We start from the raw sequence: 18,608 nt of genomic DNA, 5'->3' as shown, positions 1-18,608 counted from the left end.
TCAATTAGAATAATCATCATTTAACAAACAAAGTCCACATTGAACAAAAAAACTTAGGTATATAAACAGCTAACCCTTGTCTTCATGTTCAGTATCAATTTGCTTCTCCTGAAGATGCTAACCTTGTTAGCGTAACGCGCGTCGAGTGCAAAAATATCAGTTTGGTGTTAGAGTAATTGATCTCTAGAAAAAGTTTTCAACTTTTACACCAAAGGTTCCAATCTCATCGTTTAAACCGATTTTTGGGAAAAACTTAGTGTTTTTGGGAACTTTCATCAATATGGCTTTCTGGAGACCTTTTGAAACAAATGTAACATTACGTGTGAGGAATCTGTGTCAATCGACAGGGATCCGGAATTTGAAAATAAGGACTTACATGTTCAAGTTCAGCGAGAAATTTTAAATATTCATGAATGCTTGAAGAAGGAAAACTGTCACACTTCACAGAATGCTATTGTGAATAGAATATGCGAGTTAACGAAACTATCTCGTTCGATAGTTTTTCGAGTCATTAAAATAGGGGATGTCATTGACCATGCAATGAAACTAAAACAAAGGAATAAAAAATTCGCAAACGTTGATGGTGCTACCGAAGATGTGATTATGGTATATATAAAAAAAAATGAAGTACCAACCTTGGAAATGATTTGGTATAAATTACTCGACTATTCCGATTACAATTACAAATCTTTAGAAACTCTACGAGGTGTCTCATTGTCTTGTGGTTTCAAATATAAAAAATTGAACAATCGAATAGTCATAATGGAATCGACAGGCATTCTTCAACTCCGACAAGAATATTTGAGCCGAATGAAAAGCTACCGAGAATCCAGCAGACATATAATCTACCTCGACGAAACTTGGTTTGACACCCATGATGTTGTCAAATATGGCTAGGTAGACGAAACCAAGTATTGTGCTTTGAACACACCTTCTTCAAGGAGAAAACGTGTTATAATTTTGCATGCCGGGAATGAAAGTGGTTTCGTACCTAACGCTTTGCTTCTGTCCGCCAAAAATATGAAAGATTCGTCTGCTGATTACCACGAAGGTAATCAATTTTTTGCCTATTAGGGATAACTTTTCCAAAGGAAAAAATGCCAGGGTTTTAGTTTAATAATTATAGGGATTTTTTTATTAACTTTCAATTCAGAAAAAGTTATTAATTAACAAATTTATAATTAACGTTAAAATTGGGATAATTTTTTTTAAAGCGGATCATTGTTTATTGATGTATCCCAACATTACATGAATTTTTTCATTCCTTGATATTTACATATAATATGTTTAAATAATTTTTTTTGTTTTTATGTCAGAGTGACGAAAGGCGCGCGGAAGCCTGACTACCCGCTTTTGGCTCTATTTTCAGGGCTCTGTAAAAATTATAAATAATCGAGATACAGTTTTGGGAGTTGGGACTTTTTTTACGCAAATTCATTGATCTTTTCAAATCTTTTTTCAAATTTCCAAAATTTTGAAATTTTTTCGAGATATTGAGAAAAAACTAAAGCCCCATTTTTTTTCACTTAATTGTTTATAACTTTTGTAATTTTTATCGGCGCGTTTTCGGACCTTTCCTTAAACTTTCTAAACAAAAATACGAATCGAATGACACCTTGGTCGTAATTTTTGGAAAGGGCTGAAAAATGTCACCAAAAAGAGCTAATCGAGTACATGTGAACCAGACTATATGTAATAGTGATATGTGGAAGAACTGTGTGGCCCACGTTATAAAAGAAGAGAATAAATATTATGTGCAAAGTTCCATAAATCCGATCGTTATTCAACCCGATGATGATTTCACCTCATCCGAATATAGCGAAGAAGAATTTTGATTTTTCTAGCAATTTTGTTGGCCTCTATTATTTTGTAAATATATGTTTGACGAGAATTCGGTGTGATTATTTGTGTTTTCATTGTATTTTAGAGTTTTCGACTCGGAACTCAACTACCTTAAATTTCGAAGTTTTTCATAATTACCCATGGTGAAAAAATTCAGTTGAGATAACTTTTTCATGGGGTGATCAATTGCTATGATTGTAAGAATAAGTAACTGAAAAACTACCAATGAAAAATAATATGCTGACTCCTATGTCGAGGCGGGAATTCCTTCTCTGTGCTGTTCCAATTGGTATTGGAAATACTATACACTTTGAAACGCAGACTTTGATCATGTAGGTTTTGGACGACGCGACAGGCCGAAAAAACACAAAGAAATTGTTTAGTAATAGCTATCAAATGTTGAGAAAGCTTTTCACAGCAGTAATTGAAACGCATAGTTTTAATAAAACAATTTATACTCTATTTACTACTACTACTAAATGAAAGTTCAACAATGATAGAAATAATGATACAAAACAAAACATTAAATATATTTCTTCAGATAAGGTGTTCAAAATGTATACCAGATTCTCCTACACAGAGGCGACACCTTTCATGGAGATTTTTTGTTGAATTAATTAGTTGAGTAGGAGTGAAAAAAGTTAAACTTTGCATCACTGCTGCTTCCAATTCAAATCTAGAATTGGTCGGCAATTTAAAAATAAAATCTTTCAACCTTCCCCAGAGGTAAAAGTCTATAGGCGTTAGGTCCGTTGACCTGGCCGGTCAACGGTTGGGTCCTTGGTGGACTAGACTAACCCATTATTATCAAAATTTGCAGACAAAAAATTGGTGACAACTGCATTGTTGTGAGGCGAAGCCCTGTCTTGTTGAAAATATATTTTTCAGAGCTCCATTAGTGGCAATTCATCAACAAGGGGTTCAAAATTCTGCCTAAAATTTCTGAATATCTCTGAGATATGAGATAAATGAACGGGCCGATATTTTAACCCCTGAAAACACCTGTCCACACACTAAATTCAAATCTTCCTTGACTTCTCTGCTACACAATAGAATGAGGATTTTGTTGTACAGCTATGAAAAATGCCGGCACTGCTCACATACACATACGTCTGTCCAAATACAATTCAACTAAAAATCACGCACTGGGTTACAACTTTCAGGAACCACTGACAAAAAGCTATGCGGCGTTCAAATTATCCTGGTCTGAGGTGTCAAACTCTTCTGGACCTGTATGGATTGAATTTGTGTGTTTTCAAAAGCCCCCTAACGTTAGTTCTTGGTAGGCCTGTCGATAATTTCAAATTTCGCGTTGACGTTTTGGGATGATTTTCAACAGCTCCTAAAACGACTATTTTTTCCAACTCTTTATCCCTATTTGGTTCATATAATTTCGGACTTTTCTTTTCTAATTGACCATCATCAATTAGGTTATGTCGCAATCTTGCAAAAATGTCTCTAAAACGTTTTCTTTTTTCTGGATACCTCTCGTGATACGAATTGCTTGCTGCTTCTGCATTTACTCGGTTTGTATAAAACAGACTATCAAATGTATCCAATTTGGCTCATCTGTACAAAGTTATGTCAATCTCATTTCACGTGTCGTGAGATTCTGGCAGAACAATAAAACAATGGTGCGACTAAAATTTTTTGGCTTTCAACCTGAATGAAAGCAATATTATCCCTTTACGTTGCAGACGCTGTAATCGCCTTGATATACCTACAGCAATAGAATATATAAACAATATATTAAAAACAAGATTTTCTGGATTTGAAATAGATATATTGAAATTTGAATGTCATGTACAATAATTTTGTGAAAAAATAGCATTTTATGTTCAAATTGAAAGGGATATATTTAGCATATGGTTGTTACGCAATTGAACTGATCTCCAATGGGTTGAACTAATTGCGTTCTGTGAACATAATAATAATAATAATGAAATAATGATAATAATTTATTTTCGCCAATTAGGTGCAATATGCACATATGGTAAGTCAATTGAAAACAGAGAGCATACAATTACACTAATTAGACTTACTATGAAGAGAAAAAAAAACCACATTTAATTATTATGATCATTATCATTATTAATTGATATACAATGGGTTTAACTAATTGCGTTCTCAAGTATCTCATTTATACCATTTATATATTCATTCTCCATAAATTCTTAATAGTTCCCATCCCTTCGTATACTTGAGATATATATTTTAACGATTTTATAATTATCATACGCTCTTCGGACTATCTAATATATATATATATATATATATATATATATATATATATATGCAACGTATTGATTATATATATATATATATATATATATATATATATATATATATATATATATATATATATATATATATACAATCAATACGTTGCATTTTTTATATATACTTTTTAGAAGTTTGCCAAAAAACTGCTGATAGGTAAAATTGGAACCTCTTTTATTGGAAAAAACTACTGCTACATAATTCTCATCAATATCCTCAATGAATATTTTTCCTCAAAGCCTTCAATGTTTATATTACTGTTCAATGACACTCATATTTACTTTAACCGAAGGATATACTACTATAATATAAACATAACAATAGCGCCAGAGAAAATGAGCTACCTAAAGGCAGAGTTAGCACCAAAGAGGGATGGGACAAGTGCTTTTTTCCACTCAACCAACTGATTTGAATTATTACACGGTGTGAGAACTCAAACTATTGCAAGCAATCCTTGATAGTATACGAATGCTAGTGGCTGCTAAGAAGTCACTAGTGAGGCGAGCGAGAAGTATCGCGGAAAATCTTAGGTTCCGCAAGAAACCTTCTCGCTTATTCCAAGAGCCTCCACGTGTTGTGGATAATCCGCCGACTGCTGATCAGGTGGAATCCTTCTGGAAGGATATCTATGAACACCCGCAGCCACTCAACTTAGACACTCCAGACACTCCGTCCGGCTGGACGGAGAGCAGCCGATTCCGGATTGGTTTGTCGAGGGGCGGACCGTTCTCATCCCCAAAAGCGGAGATTTGTCGATTCCTAAGAATTACAGACCGATAACATGTTTGAATTCGTGTTATAAGTTGTTTACAAGCATCTTATACACACGAATAATCACCGCAGTTGACCGAGTGTTCGAACGGATATATGAGCAGAGAGGGTCGAAGAGAGGAGTCGCTGGATCTAAAGAGAACCTGCTCATCGATAGATGTGTAACGCAGGACTCGATACAATATAAGCGTAACCTCTCTATGGCCTGGATCGATTACCGTAAGGCATTTGATACAATTTCGCATGAGCTCATCTTGCATTGGCTCAGATGCCTTGCGGTACCCGAAAACATAATGAGATGCATTGAACAACTGATACCACTTTGGCGAACTCGCTTCACCATAACATCTGGTCAAGCAAGAGTCCAAACAGGGTGGGTCACTTTCAGAAGGGGTGTATTTCAGGGTGATTCCCTCAGTCCCCTTCTATTCTGCATCTCACTATTGCCATTATCCGTTGCGCTCAGAAACACTCGAGGGTATAACTGTGGCACCCCCGGAAACCGGAGGCACAAGGTCACCCATCTGTTTTATATGGATGATCTTAAACTTTATGCCTCTGGAGAGAAGGATCTCCATCAGTCATTGAGGGTGGTGGAAGAGTACACGCATGCTATCGGTATGAAATTCGGGATAGACATGTGCAATGGTTCATCTCAAAAGAGGACGATGCGGGGACTACGGAGAGGATGTGCAGCTCGTAGATGGAAGCATCCTACACCATCTGGATGCCGGAGAGACGTATACTTACCTCGGGGTGGAACAACGCCACTCACAAGAGGTAACTGCAGTGAAAAACTCTCTCCGCGGCAAGTATCAGCACAAACTTCGACAGATCTGGTCATCGGAGCTGTCGGGGAAGAACAAAGTTGCTGCAACAAATATGCTTGCCGTTCCAATCTTACTCTACTCGTTTGGAGTAGTGAAGTGGACTCGGGAGGAGCTGTATCAACTCGACGTAAGGACCCGAAAAATGATGCATCTCTATAGGAGTTTGCATCCCAAATCGTCCGTTTCACGGTTGTACTTCCCCCGACAACAGGGAGGTCGTGGACTTTTGAGTTTGGAGTGTCTACATGATAGAATGGTACTGGATACAGCCTGTAAAGTCGTCAGGAGTTCGGATCCCCTTCTCTGCATGGTCCGTGACCATGAGAGAGCAGGAATTGGAGCATTTCTCCTTAGGGCAGCTGCTCGAGCAGCTGATGAACTCGGTATAGTTTTCGACTCTGAACGAGGTGACTACAACTCTGTCACCGAGTTGGAACCCGTTCAGCAAAAAGCTCAGATAAAAGCCGCAGAGATCACCTTACTTCTGCGGAGACACAGGGATAAGCCAATGCATGGGGTCTTCTTCAATAATATTGAAGACCTTGGCTTATCAAAGCGCCTGACGTTCGCTTTTCTCAGGTCGAGTGGGCTGAAGTCGGAAACTGAGGGGTTCATCATGGCTTACCAGGATGGTGTCTTCAACACCTTAGTCTACCGCAGTCGCGTGATTTGTATAGAGGTTCCTGACACAAAGTGCAGGGCCTGCCGCGAGGCGCCCGAGTCCCTAATGCACTTGCTATCAGCATGTCCAGCATATGCGGTCTCGGCCTATATCCATCGACATAACGCGGCCCTAAGAGTGCTATATCACCATCTACGGCACTCTTACGGTATTGACGAGACACCGGTGTTGCCCTGCGCTCCGGGGGATATTGAATCCGTTGTGGGGAACGAGAAGTGCCGAATTTATTGGAACTATTCGTTCCCCACCCTCAGGCTCATACAAGCTAATAAGCCTGATGTAGTCCTTCTCGACCACCAGACCAAAACGATATTTGTCGTGCAGTTTTCAGCTCCTGGCGAGACGAATATCGTCAGAAAAGAGGAGGAAAAACGGATAAAATATAGAGATTTTCTCTTCGAACTCCGCAGACTCTATCCAGATCACTCTGTCAAGATGGTCGTTCTGATTATTGGAGTCCTTGGTGGAATGATGTCTTCTCTACTCTCGAATCTGAAAATCATACCGGCTTGCCGCACTAAGGCAGAAATCTTAGCCGCACAGATGCAGAAGGCTGTCATTCTTGGCTCACTGCGTTTGCTCAGGGCACATGATTCTCGGACCCAATGATCACTTACCCCACGGTGTGGGGAGTGGTCATTGGTTGATTATGCTGGCGCGCCCTCCCGAATGTATCGGGGCTTCAGGAGATAGGGCCTAACCAGCGCACACTACGGTGACAAAGAAAAATAATAATAATTAATGGCTTTTATTGATGGTTCCATACAATTACATCCAATCAAATGGCAGGATTCATATCTGCATATGATAAATCACCGCAGAGATCCATCCAACCGTAGAAACAAAAAAAAAGAGAGAAAACAAAAAAAACAGTATGATATCTAGAACAGTACAACAAATATATAGGTACAGCGAAATTGAAATACAAATATATATATTTTGTTGAGCTTGGAGAAAAGTTGACTGATTTCGAGATAATTCGATTAGTTGGATCTATTTATTGTAAGAAGATATTTTTTTATCATTCGTTTGAAGCTTCCTAATGGCAGAGGTTTATATTCAATGGATATCCGATTATATGAGTAGGCAATATGGTAAGTGAAAGATCCGCAAAATAGAGAAGTTTTATGCTGTGGTATTGTTAAGTGTATTCTGAATCTCAAGTTAAGATGGTGTACGTCAGTTCTAAAGGATATTTTTTCGAAAAGATAGGAGGGTTTTTTGTTTTAAGGAGTTTTTGAAAAAATGTTGGAGAATGAAATGTTCGTCTGGATTCCATATTCAACCAACCCACATCCCCGAACAGATGGGAAATGTGTTCTCGTTTCCTCGTACCCGTAATGAGCCTAATGCATGCATTCTGGAGTTTTTGGATTCTAAAACTGTCACTCTTCAAAATTCCCGGACCATACACCACGTCTGCGTAGTTGGCATCTGAAAGAACTAAAGCATCGCAGAGTATAATTTTACTTTTTTTATTCAGAAATGCTCTGTTGGAATATATTACTTTAAAATTTGCGTAACCTCGCTTTAGAATTTGCGAAATGTGTGTTTTAAAACGAAGACTGTTGTCAAGAAATAGGCCCAAGTTTTTTGTAACTCCTTTCAAGGGAAGTTCTGTTCCATCTATTATAATATTTATGAGGCCAGAACAACGATTTCTCGCCGCTGTTCTACCAAAGAGCATGACATTAGATTTAGATGCATTAACAGATAGGCAATATTTAGCTGACAAAGATAATAACATATCGAGATCGGTATTAATTTTCCATAGGGCCTCGTTAATTGAATTCTCGTCGAATTCCATGTATAGCTGAGTATCGTCGGCATAGCAATGCATGGTTGCGAATTGCAGTGACCTATGAAATTGAGATGTGTATAAAATGAACAAGAGAGGGCCCAATATTGAACCTTGAGGAACATCGTTTTTAATTTGTATTAAATCAGATTTTTCGTTATTATACACAACTCTTTGAAAAGATTGCGAAGGTAACTTTTAAGTAGTGCTACAGCATGTATTGAAAACCCTAGGTAGCCCAAAATAGCAAAGAGGAGCTCATGGTGTATGCGATCGAACGCCTTAGAATAGTTCAATAATATCAGAAGACAATAGATCTGTCAATAGATCTGTGCACATCAACCTAAACTTTCAGGAGGGCAGTCGTACAACTGTGGTCAGGTCTGAACCCTGATTGACACTCCAATATATCGAAGTCATTCAGATAATCACGCATCTGCAAGTTCAATATTTTTTCAAAAACTTTTGATAGCGCACATAAGATGCTAATTGGTCAGAGATCGCCTAAATTTTCGGGGTTAGAATTTTTGGTCAACGGAAGAACGCTTGCTTCTTTCCAGATGGATGTATAGGAATCAGTCGATATGCAGTGATTGAATAAGTGAGTGATATGTGGAAGGATTATGGGGCAGCAGTACAGCAACATTTTAATGCTTATCTCATCAAGTCCTATTGCATTTGACTTCATGTTCAGAATAAACTTATAGATTTCATTGTCATCAGTAGCTTTATAGGAGAAGTTGGGATTGTTTATATTATTACTCGAAAAAAATCCATAATTTCATCATCAGGGGAAGAGTTGCAGTTGGATATACTTCCAAAAAATTTGTTGATATCTACAACGTTCAATAGGTGGTCTGGAATGGATCTGAGGTTTCTTTTATGGTGAATATTCAAATCGGATAAATCTTTCCATATCTGCTTACTTCTTGTAAGCCTATGATTGAGATATGCTCTTTTCTCCAGGTTCACAGTACGATTGGTTAAATTCTTCAACTGTTTGTAATAATCCCAGTGATGCTGTAAGTTTGTCTTTCTAAATCTCGTAAGAGCTCTATCTCTTAGTTTAAACATAAGTTTCAGATTGTCTGTGAGCCAAGGAGCCCTTTTCTTGGAAATCTTAACAGTTTTAATAAGAGAATGTTTTTTAAAAAGATCGGTTATTATCCCATTGAAAAGAGCCAATTTGTCATTGATAGTTTCAATGTGGTGAAGAGAACTGAAATCCGCTGCCTGTAGATCTAATGAAAAAAGATCTAAATCAAATTTGTTGGAGTCACTATAGGTGTGCATGAAACTCTTGCAAAACACTAAAAAATGATCAGAAAATGAACTACAGTCGATCGTAGTACAGTCGGATATAATTAATAATTCTGAACAGATCAATAAACGTCTAATATTTTACAACCTGCCGAAGAGTACCGTGTGGGTTGATCAACAACTTGTTTTGAACAATACGAATCAAGAATGTGATCATGTTGAAAACACTGACTATTAGTTGGATCTAAATAATCCACATTTAGATACCCGGATAGAATATTTTCAAATTTGGGACAGATTGAAGATAAACTGTCCTCTAAGGCAGGCAAGAATATTGGAAGAGGAAGATTCGGAGGTCTGTACTTACAAGCAACAGCGTAACTTTTTTGTCAATGGTGAATGTTACCCAGACCTGTTAAATTGTTTGATTGGGGATGTTCTGTATTTAAGTAGCTCTGAAAATGTTCCTGATAAAAATTGCAACACCCCCTCCCCTTCCTTCACCTCTATCTTTACGAAAAATTTGGTAACCATCAAAGCAGATTTCGTCATTTGTTGTAAGCCATGTTTCAGAGACGGTAATGATATCAAACTTTGAATATACCGCCTGCTTGAATTGTAGGAAACCATTCAAAATTGATCTCGTGTTTATGTGACAAATCGTTATGTTCCGCATATTTCATCAATCTCACTCCCAAGCCCAGACAATATAAAAAATATTTAATAAAAATAATTCGAATCAATGAAAATTTCAAGGCACGACTAACAATTACTAAAGTATTGCAAAAAAAAGAAAAACAAATAAAATATATACACATAAAATCAATTGGTTTTCACTCCTTTTGCAGCACGACGCGGATTATTCCTCAGTGTTTTCTTGGAAGCTGTTTTTTCCAAAGGATCAGTGAGTTCATCTAAGATTGAAGAATCTTGCTGTAGCTCTTCTAAGCAGTATCTTTTATCATTCAGTACCAATTCATTATATCTTATGGATGCTTTGATTCCATTCTGTTTCACTGTATTTAGGTACTGACGCAAAGATTTATTCACCTTCTGGTCATCAACACTCGTCCACTACATATATATTTTTTCCCTTCAGTTTGAAAGAATAACCTTTTATTTCGACTTTTTTGGAATAGGAAACAAGCTCTAGTTTCAAGATCTTGGAGTCACCAGAGTTTCTAGGTAAGAAATATGTATTATTGACGTACGTCTCTATGATTTATTTCAACTTCCAATACGTTTTCTAGATACTGAAGACATTCATTCGGAGATGTTTGACTCAGCCCAACACGACTAAATTATTCTTCCTCTGTTTTTGGTCTAGACGGATAACTGCTTTCTTCAACTCAAAATTTTTCTCTTTGAGGGCTGCATTTTATTATGAGCCTCTCTCAATTCAACTTTTAATTCTGACAAGGTTTCTTGTGCCTTGTCTGACTTGGCATCTAGTTTCTTTAGTATTGCAAGCAAATCCGGCAACGAAACAGTTGGATTTTCATTCGTTGGCATTTTATGTGGATCTGTAAGCACCTGTACTAATTGAACGGAGTATTCCAATATGTTTTGCAGATTAAAATACTTTTTTCTCCAAAGCGGTAGTTTTTAATGAATCGGGTGTGTTTGACTCACCTAATATCTTCGTTAGAAGGCACTTCTAATTGCTCTATCTGAACAAGATTTTGTTCATTGTATCAGCAGACAATACATAACAAATACACGAAAACGACAAATTTTTGTGTTTGCTAGAACTCTAGATATTTATATATTAACGGAGCTTAATTTATACGACTGTTTTATTCGACCGATATCGATCGATATCGAAAATAAAATGAATCCCTACAAAATGATACTCACTCAGGAGCTCATGGAGCTCATAATAAAACTTATTTTTGTGAGAAAGTGATGGACATGTTGGATAACAATATCAACAATTAGAAGACGTTATGTTTTCTGATGAGTGTAATTATTTGTCTCTTAACGGTCATGATAATCGGCAAAATTGACGTTACTGGTCAAAGGTAAATTCTCACTGGATGAGAAAATACCCATGCAATACCCTCAAAAGATTGATGTTTGGACAGGAATTTTTGGAAACTATATAATTGGTCCCTTTTTCATTGAGGGCAACTTGAATGGCGATAATTATTCGGCACTTCTTCGAAATGATGTCATTCCAAGTTTAGCAAATTTATATCCTGATCCAGGAAACCCTCAAGTTCCAGTGAATACGATATGGGTTCAGCAGGATGGATCACCAACACATTACCAAGTTAATGTCCGGCAATACCTCGATACAACATTTCCCAATCGAAGGATAGGGAGGGAGACGAGGATTGATTGAATGGCCAGCGCGATATCCTGATCTTTCATCATTAGATTTTTTTATGGGGATATGTAGAGAGTAATTTGTACAAAACTAAACCTTCAGATTTGAATTACTTAAAAGAACGAATAACGCTTGCCATTAGGTTGGTCACGCCTGATATGTTAAATAATATGTTGAGATTAGGATGTTGCCAAGACGTTCGCGGTGAATATTTTGAACATTCATATTTCTTTTTCGTTTTCTACATTTCATTACGTTTTGGATTACATTTTAGTTTTTGAGTGTATTTTATCGAATTTTGGTATCCACATGATTTTAATTTATATCATCTTAATTGTTGCAATAAACTTGAAAGCGATAACATTTTTGAATAGAGAATGAAGAGACCTATACTTCCCATTTAAAAAATGGGGGTTGTACCTGTCATTCGAAGGGGGTTGAAAGTAGACGTAGCATTTTTACGTTGAAAAATGTCAAATTATAATTTACATTTAACGTGTTTCAGGATTTCTTTTAAATATGTACAGTAACCGAAATAATGAATTTATTCCATTTGGCTTTTATACACTGTATAACCCATAACAGTCTTCTAGAAATTGCAGGACTATATATAATGTTAGCGTAGTTAAGATGGGAAAGAGTAATCTGGTAAATCTCATATGTGAATCTGGGAAAATATTATTTTCACTTCAGATAATGAACTGAGTATGCTTATTGGAGGAAGAGATTTGAAATCACTTGGGTTGGATGTTTTAGGTAAAGGAATAATAAATGATTTTTTCCAAATTTGGGGATATACATGATCACTGATAAAAAAATTGAATATATGGGATATAGTTGGAAGAATTACGACAAGGACACAAGGGACAATAGATTTTTATATATACTACACCCCCTAGAGGCGTAATATCAGCCCCTCTGAAAATTTTAAATGAAAAGGTAGCGAGTGATACCTCGTTCAATAAGGTCTCCAATTCTCTATTCAACATTATAGCACTTTTTGATTTTATTTCATACAAACAGCCCTCGAGTTTAATACATGTCACGATTGACTAGTCTATCAGTTATCAATCAGAAAAGTAATATCGGATCTTTTTGTGGCATCTAAATGCCACAAAAAGATCAGACGTATTCAAAATGTATGTTAGTTCTCTAGAGGTCGTTGATATAGTTCGTAGTTATTATTCGTTTCTTTAGGAATTTCTGAACATTTCTGAAATTGATTTGAATTGAGTCTATGCGAGACCCAAAGAATTGAGATATCGATATTGATTAGAGCGGGTTATATAGAGCCTTCCAACAGAGACTTTCGAACTTTGACCATTGATAACGACCACATGTTGAAGCTACATCTGTCAAAATAGTTGTCATTTCTAATAACAAGAAACAAAACTTGTGATCATTTAAAATATATTTGAAACCTCTCGCCTCCCTAAGACTTTGGTCGTCGGTTTTAAAATCGTCACTGTTTAGGATAAAATCAAAGACATCAATCAATTTGGCTTTGTTTGAATGCACTGAAATTACTGATCTAGATGTAGAATTCCAACGTGTAGCAGCAAAAGTTGGCATTCGGCTACCACATATTTCATTTAAAACATGGCTTCTTTTGGTGGATTTTGAAAAGAATGCCGAAAATCCAGACAAACTTGAAAAAAATACGCAGCAACATTTTATGTTGTTGCACGATTTGCTTAATACAAAATTTAGGGCATGGGCATGACAATGCGTGAAAAGTGCATGAGGAGCTATGGACTTTATTTTAGTTTGTAAACCGTTTAAATGGCCGGCCATGACCGCAGCCCCATCATAGCTTTGCGCAATTAACTTTTGCCTAAAGTTATAGGTGTCACACGTACGAATTAAAAAATGCAAAAAAAGAAACAATTTCAATCTCCTTGCTTATATTTTCTTTAATAATATATGCCACACTGTCTATAAAAACGCTACCGTTTAAAAAATTGTGAATCATATTTGCCCCAAAACATTAAAAGTTCGTTGTAATTGCCGTGATTAATCGAATCTTCGGTTTCATCGTGTCCGCGAAAGGCTAGTTTTTGGGAACCCAAATAAATCGTAATATCGATAAGTCTTTTTAAATTCGACCGATTTTCCCTAACCTGATTATTAAAAGAAATTATGGCCTCTTTTTGAGCTGTATCTAATGCTGTTGCTATATTTTGTTTGCTAAATAATTTTAATTTACAAGACGAAAATATATGCTCCTTAGATTTAAAATGTCTTTCTGTAGAACAAGGTAATTTTTTTAAATCGGAGTATCCTATTTTAGATCACGTTTGGTATTCGGTTTGTACGGAAAATAAAACACAGGGCCAACAAAAAAGTTTTTCTTGTTTAATGGAGCCGGTTAACCAATCGCATTTATCGTACCAACTAATATTAAATCCTCGATCTTGTCGATTATCTGACACTTTAATTGAAATCAAATTTGGTTCAGGCCTTCCCAGAGTTTTAATAATGTAAAATTTATTATCATAAGATGACGACTTAAAATTATTTGTCAGCAACCAATCGACTATATCATCAGATTTTTTAATTTCGTCCAACTTATCCATAATAAATGAAAAAAAAAAAAACTTACCAAAAAGTGAAAACGTGAAAACATCTTGAAATTGAAAGAAAATACGTTAATGTCGTACACTAACGGAGACCAACTGGAGGCTACCCTCCTCTAACGCTATAATTTCCGCAACCAAAATTACAAATCGGGACGTATGTCACTGGTTGGTTCGGTCTCGCGGAGCTTGTGTTTTTCAAAGCGGTCAGAGGCTTGGCTCCCTTGCAACGTACGGCATTTATTATTTCGGGTTGATGGTTTATTCGTTATTCGTTCATGGGCGCTGCGTTTGACGTTTGTTGATGCAGGATACAGTGTGGTACGTTCTACGTAGTGAGTGATAATGTTTTTTCGGGTATATTGTGTATTTATATCAAAAATTAATGGTAAAGTAATGATACCCAAACATTTTTAGAAAAAAATAATCATAATCATTTGTCAATATCTTTAAATTTATTGCGATAAATAGCCTCAAATTTTATGGGGAGGCTAAGCCTCCCTTGCCTCCTCTGACGAGCCGCCGCTGACAAGAACTCGATCTTTTGCAGACCACAACTTGGCGAATTTTGCGTCGTGATTTGGACTTGAACCCGTACAAAATTCAAACGACCAAAGACAACGACATGTGTCCGCTGAATGGGCTCTGGAGCAGTTGGCATCGATTCATATTTTTTAAGAACGACGTTAACCAGGCCATCATTGTCAACGGTGAGCAATATAGGTCGATGATCATCAACATCTTTTGGCCTGCACTAGATAATCTGGACCATAGTATAAAAATAATATCTGGACACCAACGAAATGTGGTTTCAACAAGACGTCGCTATGTGCCACACAGCTCATGTCACATTGGATATTCTGCACGAGCGATTTGAGAGCAACGTCATCTCATGTGGAGGTGATGTGAACTGGCCACCGAGTTCGTGCGATTTGACCTCCGTAGACTTTTCTTGTGGGGTTTTCTCAAGTAGCAGGTGTGTACGAATAAGTCACAAACCTCAAAGCCAACATAACCCAACCCAACGATTGTCATTTTCAAACCTACCTGTAATGATTAGAGTGACATGAAAAGTAAAAGGATTTTTGGGAAAGAACGTTTTTGGCCTTCTACTTCTCCATCTTCATACAAAGAAAGAAAGCAATCAAATTCAAAAATTAACTCTATACAAAGATGTGTAGATCATGCAAACTTTCAGACACAAAGTGGAAGAAAAAGCTTTTTCGAAACTACTATTTTCATATAAGCATTGAATTACACGAAAGAAAAATACTTTCGAAACAAATTCTTCTATATGAACACTGAATTATACGAATTATATTTTTGTTTCATTGAATTTGTTTCAAGAGAATGTTGAGTTAGTGCACAGGAATTTTTATTCAATCTTTTCTGAAAAAAATTAGTCTACTTGATAAAATTCTAAGTTTTTCCAATATTATTCAATATATATATGTACAATGTATATACGTACATATATATATATATATATATATATATATATATATATATATATATATATATATATATATATATATGTGTTGTTCTTCCGGGTGTTCATCCGTTGGGTACTATTCGATAGTCGACGACAACCACAAATTGATAATGAACCATCGCAGGTAGGAGAACCGCCAGAAGCCATTCACAACCCTCAGGTAGAAAAACAGGTAGGAGAACTACCAAAAGCCATCAACAACCGTCAGGTAGGAAAACAGGTAACAAATCCATACAAGTTACGCAAGCGAAACCATATAAAAACACCACAAGAAGAACCTAACATCAGTTACACCTCTCGAAGCGAAGCAGTAACTCGTCTTGATAATGCCATCTGAGATGATGGCGAAACGTCGACTATCGAATAGTACCCAACGGATGAACACCCGGAAGAACAACACATCATATTCTACCATCCGTGAAAACCTACATTGTAATATATATATATATATATATATATATATATATATATATATATATATATATATATGTACTTTTTATTCAATGTTTACATAAAATATTGCCTTTTATCTATCTAACATCAGGTTTTATTCGCAAACTAACATTATCTCTTGACTAATTTATTATGTTGTTTCTGAAGTTTTGTCTGTTTTTATAAGTCTACAACTATAATATCTCAGTGGATACTTATTCAATTCAATCGAGATAAACGATATTTGAATCAGTGTAATCGTGTAATTCCGTCAGCATAAAAATTGGTTGCTCGGATTCGTAGACCGTTTTGCCCGGTCCTGATTGGCGAAGATTCTATCGGTAAGAAAGTTATAGAAGTGCTTGAAAAGATGTAGTCGGTTAGCGTGAGGTCTGGGGAGTATGGTGGGTGAGGCAGAGCTTCGACGCTCAATTCAATTATATTTGGACGGTGATTTGTGAAACGTGCAGACAGGCGTTGTCGTGGAGCAGGATCGGACCTGGTTTCACACGTGACGATCCGATCCAAAAAAGGATCGTTTTGGTTGCGCAAAAGCAAAGAAGAAAAGACCTCGAAACGCGACAATTTCTGTCGATCATTTAAATCATAGGGTATTCACTTTTCGAGCTTTTTGACCTTTCCAATACGTTTCAAACCATCAAAAACTGCATGGGATATGACACACAGTTCTTCCGCCATACCACGCACTGTTTGTGATGGGTTAGTCTCCACCAGGGTCCTCAAATCCTCGTCCTGGATTACTGTAGGTCAACCACTTTGGAGCTCATCTTCGAGGCTATAATATCCGGAATGAAATTTTGCAAACCAACGTCAAACAATGTGTTCATTATCATTGGTTAATTTTTCGGGCTGTTTCGGCAACGCTTTTGGTTCAATTTGAATTCGTAGGGAAAATTGGCCGAAAACCACTTATCTACATCATACGAACAGGCAAAAAATTAAAATTTGGAAAAAAATTAACAGCATCAGTGTATAAAGTACAAAGATGCTGTATCGATCGGTATATTCCACGACACTGTAGATGAAATATTTATTGAGACATGGTGGTACAAAACACATGACATTAAAATGGACAAAACTTTTGTCAAACAACCTAATAATAATAATATGTCTTTGCCATTCAATTTGAAATACACAATAATCTTAGTTAACGACAAATAAATATCGTTCCCACAGAAGGATAAACCTGTGCGTGAACTAAATCCTTTTAATATACAATAGATTATAATGAATGAAATATAAAAATGATTTTTTTTTCAGTATGAACAAAAAAGCACTAGATATTACAGATATACAGATATTACATTAAAATCATATACAGTCAATATAAATAAAAGCATTTAGCATGAACAAAAAAAAGCGCTAGGAAAATTGTATACAGATTTCACAATAACATTACATATATTTAAAATGAACTGAATAAAATGAAAACATTTAGGTTATATAATGAAACAATCGCAAAAGGTATATTATATCGAACATAACTCACACACAAACAAATACCCTATTTTTTTTTAATGGAACAAACAAACAAACCATGGAGAAGTTGACCTACAGATTACACAACTCTGATCACATACATCTTCTACAGACATTTATACATTGTAGTAATATGTATTTTTCACATCAACATATTTGTGTATTTGTGCTCTAGGCAAACCTGAGATCCAAGCGTCAAGCTTTTTTTTGAATATATTGATGCCAACGATTGTTTTGATATGTGCTGGAATGAGATTATACAGCCGAGGGGCTAAATGAGTATAACACTTTTGTAAAGTATTTTTCTCTGATTTTGGTACATAGGTTGAATTCATTTTGTGGCGAGTTGCATAATGGTGTTCAATTTTTCTAAGTTCATGTTAATTTTTGTGTTGCCTTATAACAGTTTTGAAGAAGTAAAATTGCCTCATGTCTAAAGCCAATGTTATGTTATATAGCGCTTCTGTGGGGTGAGTTCTTTTTTATTTGTGGTTATTTTCAGAGTTAATTTTTGAATTTGTTCTAGAATTTTTATATGAGAATTACTTGCTGCTCCCCAGGCAACTATCCCATACGAGAGGTGAGTTTCAAACAAGGTAACATGATCATTTGAGTTATATCTAGGTAGGGTGTCATGTATTTCAATCTATACAGGGTGTCCCTGGACTTCCTCTTTTCCTCTCGGGAATGTATAGATGGGGTCAAAATATCACCAGTACTTCATATAACTTTTTTTCCTAAAAGTCTTCGTAACCAAGTTACGGGCCCTCGAAGTTACAAAATGAAAAATGTTTTTCTTTGATAACTTTTCAAGTG

General features: G+C 36.2%; 1 protein-coding gene across 2 annotated transcripts in view; it reads left to right on the top strand.

Moving 5' to 3' along the window:
• The window catches only part of LOC111514313 (rhomboid-related protein 1), a 59,106-nt gene that overhangs the window by 1,684 nt on the left and 38,814 nt on the right, over positions 1-18,608 (top strand). The window contains exon 1 of one of the 2 annotated variants that reach the window (XM_074183442.1): positions 18,319-18,372. The exons of the other annotated variant lie outside the window; for it this stretch is intronic. Coding sequence (XP_074039543.1) covers positions 18,328-18,372 — 45 coding nt within the window. The 5' untranslated portion in view covers positions 18,319-18,327. Of the gene's footprint in view, positions 1-18,318; positions 18,373-18,608 lie in introns of those variants that run through there. 2 annotated transcript variants of the gene reach the window in all.

The sequence above is a fragment of the Leptinotarsa decemlineata genome, unplaced genomic scaffold, assembly GCF_025532065.1.
Source record: "Leptinotarsa decemlineata unplaced genomic scaffold, Ldec_3_MD MMD2_tig00026340_RagTag_RagTag, whole genome shotgun sequence".
Taxonomy (NCBI): Eukaryota; Metazoa; Arthropoda; class Insecta; order Coleoptera; family Chrysomelidae; genus Leptinotarsa; species Leptinotarsa decemlineata.
The sequence above is the reverse complement of the archived record's forward strand: the minus strand, read 5'-3'. Positions and strand labels throughout refer to the sequence as shown.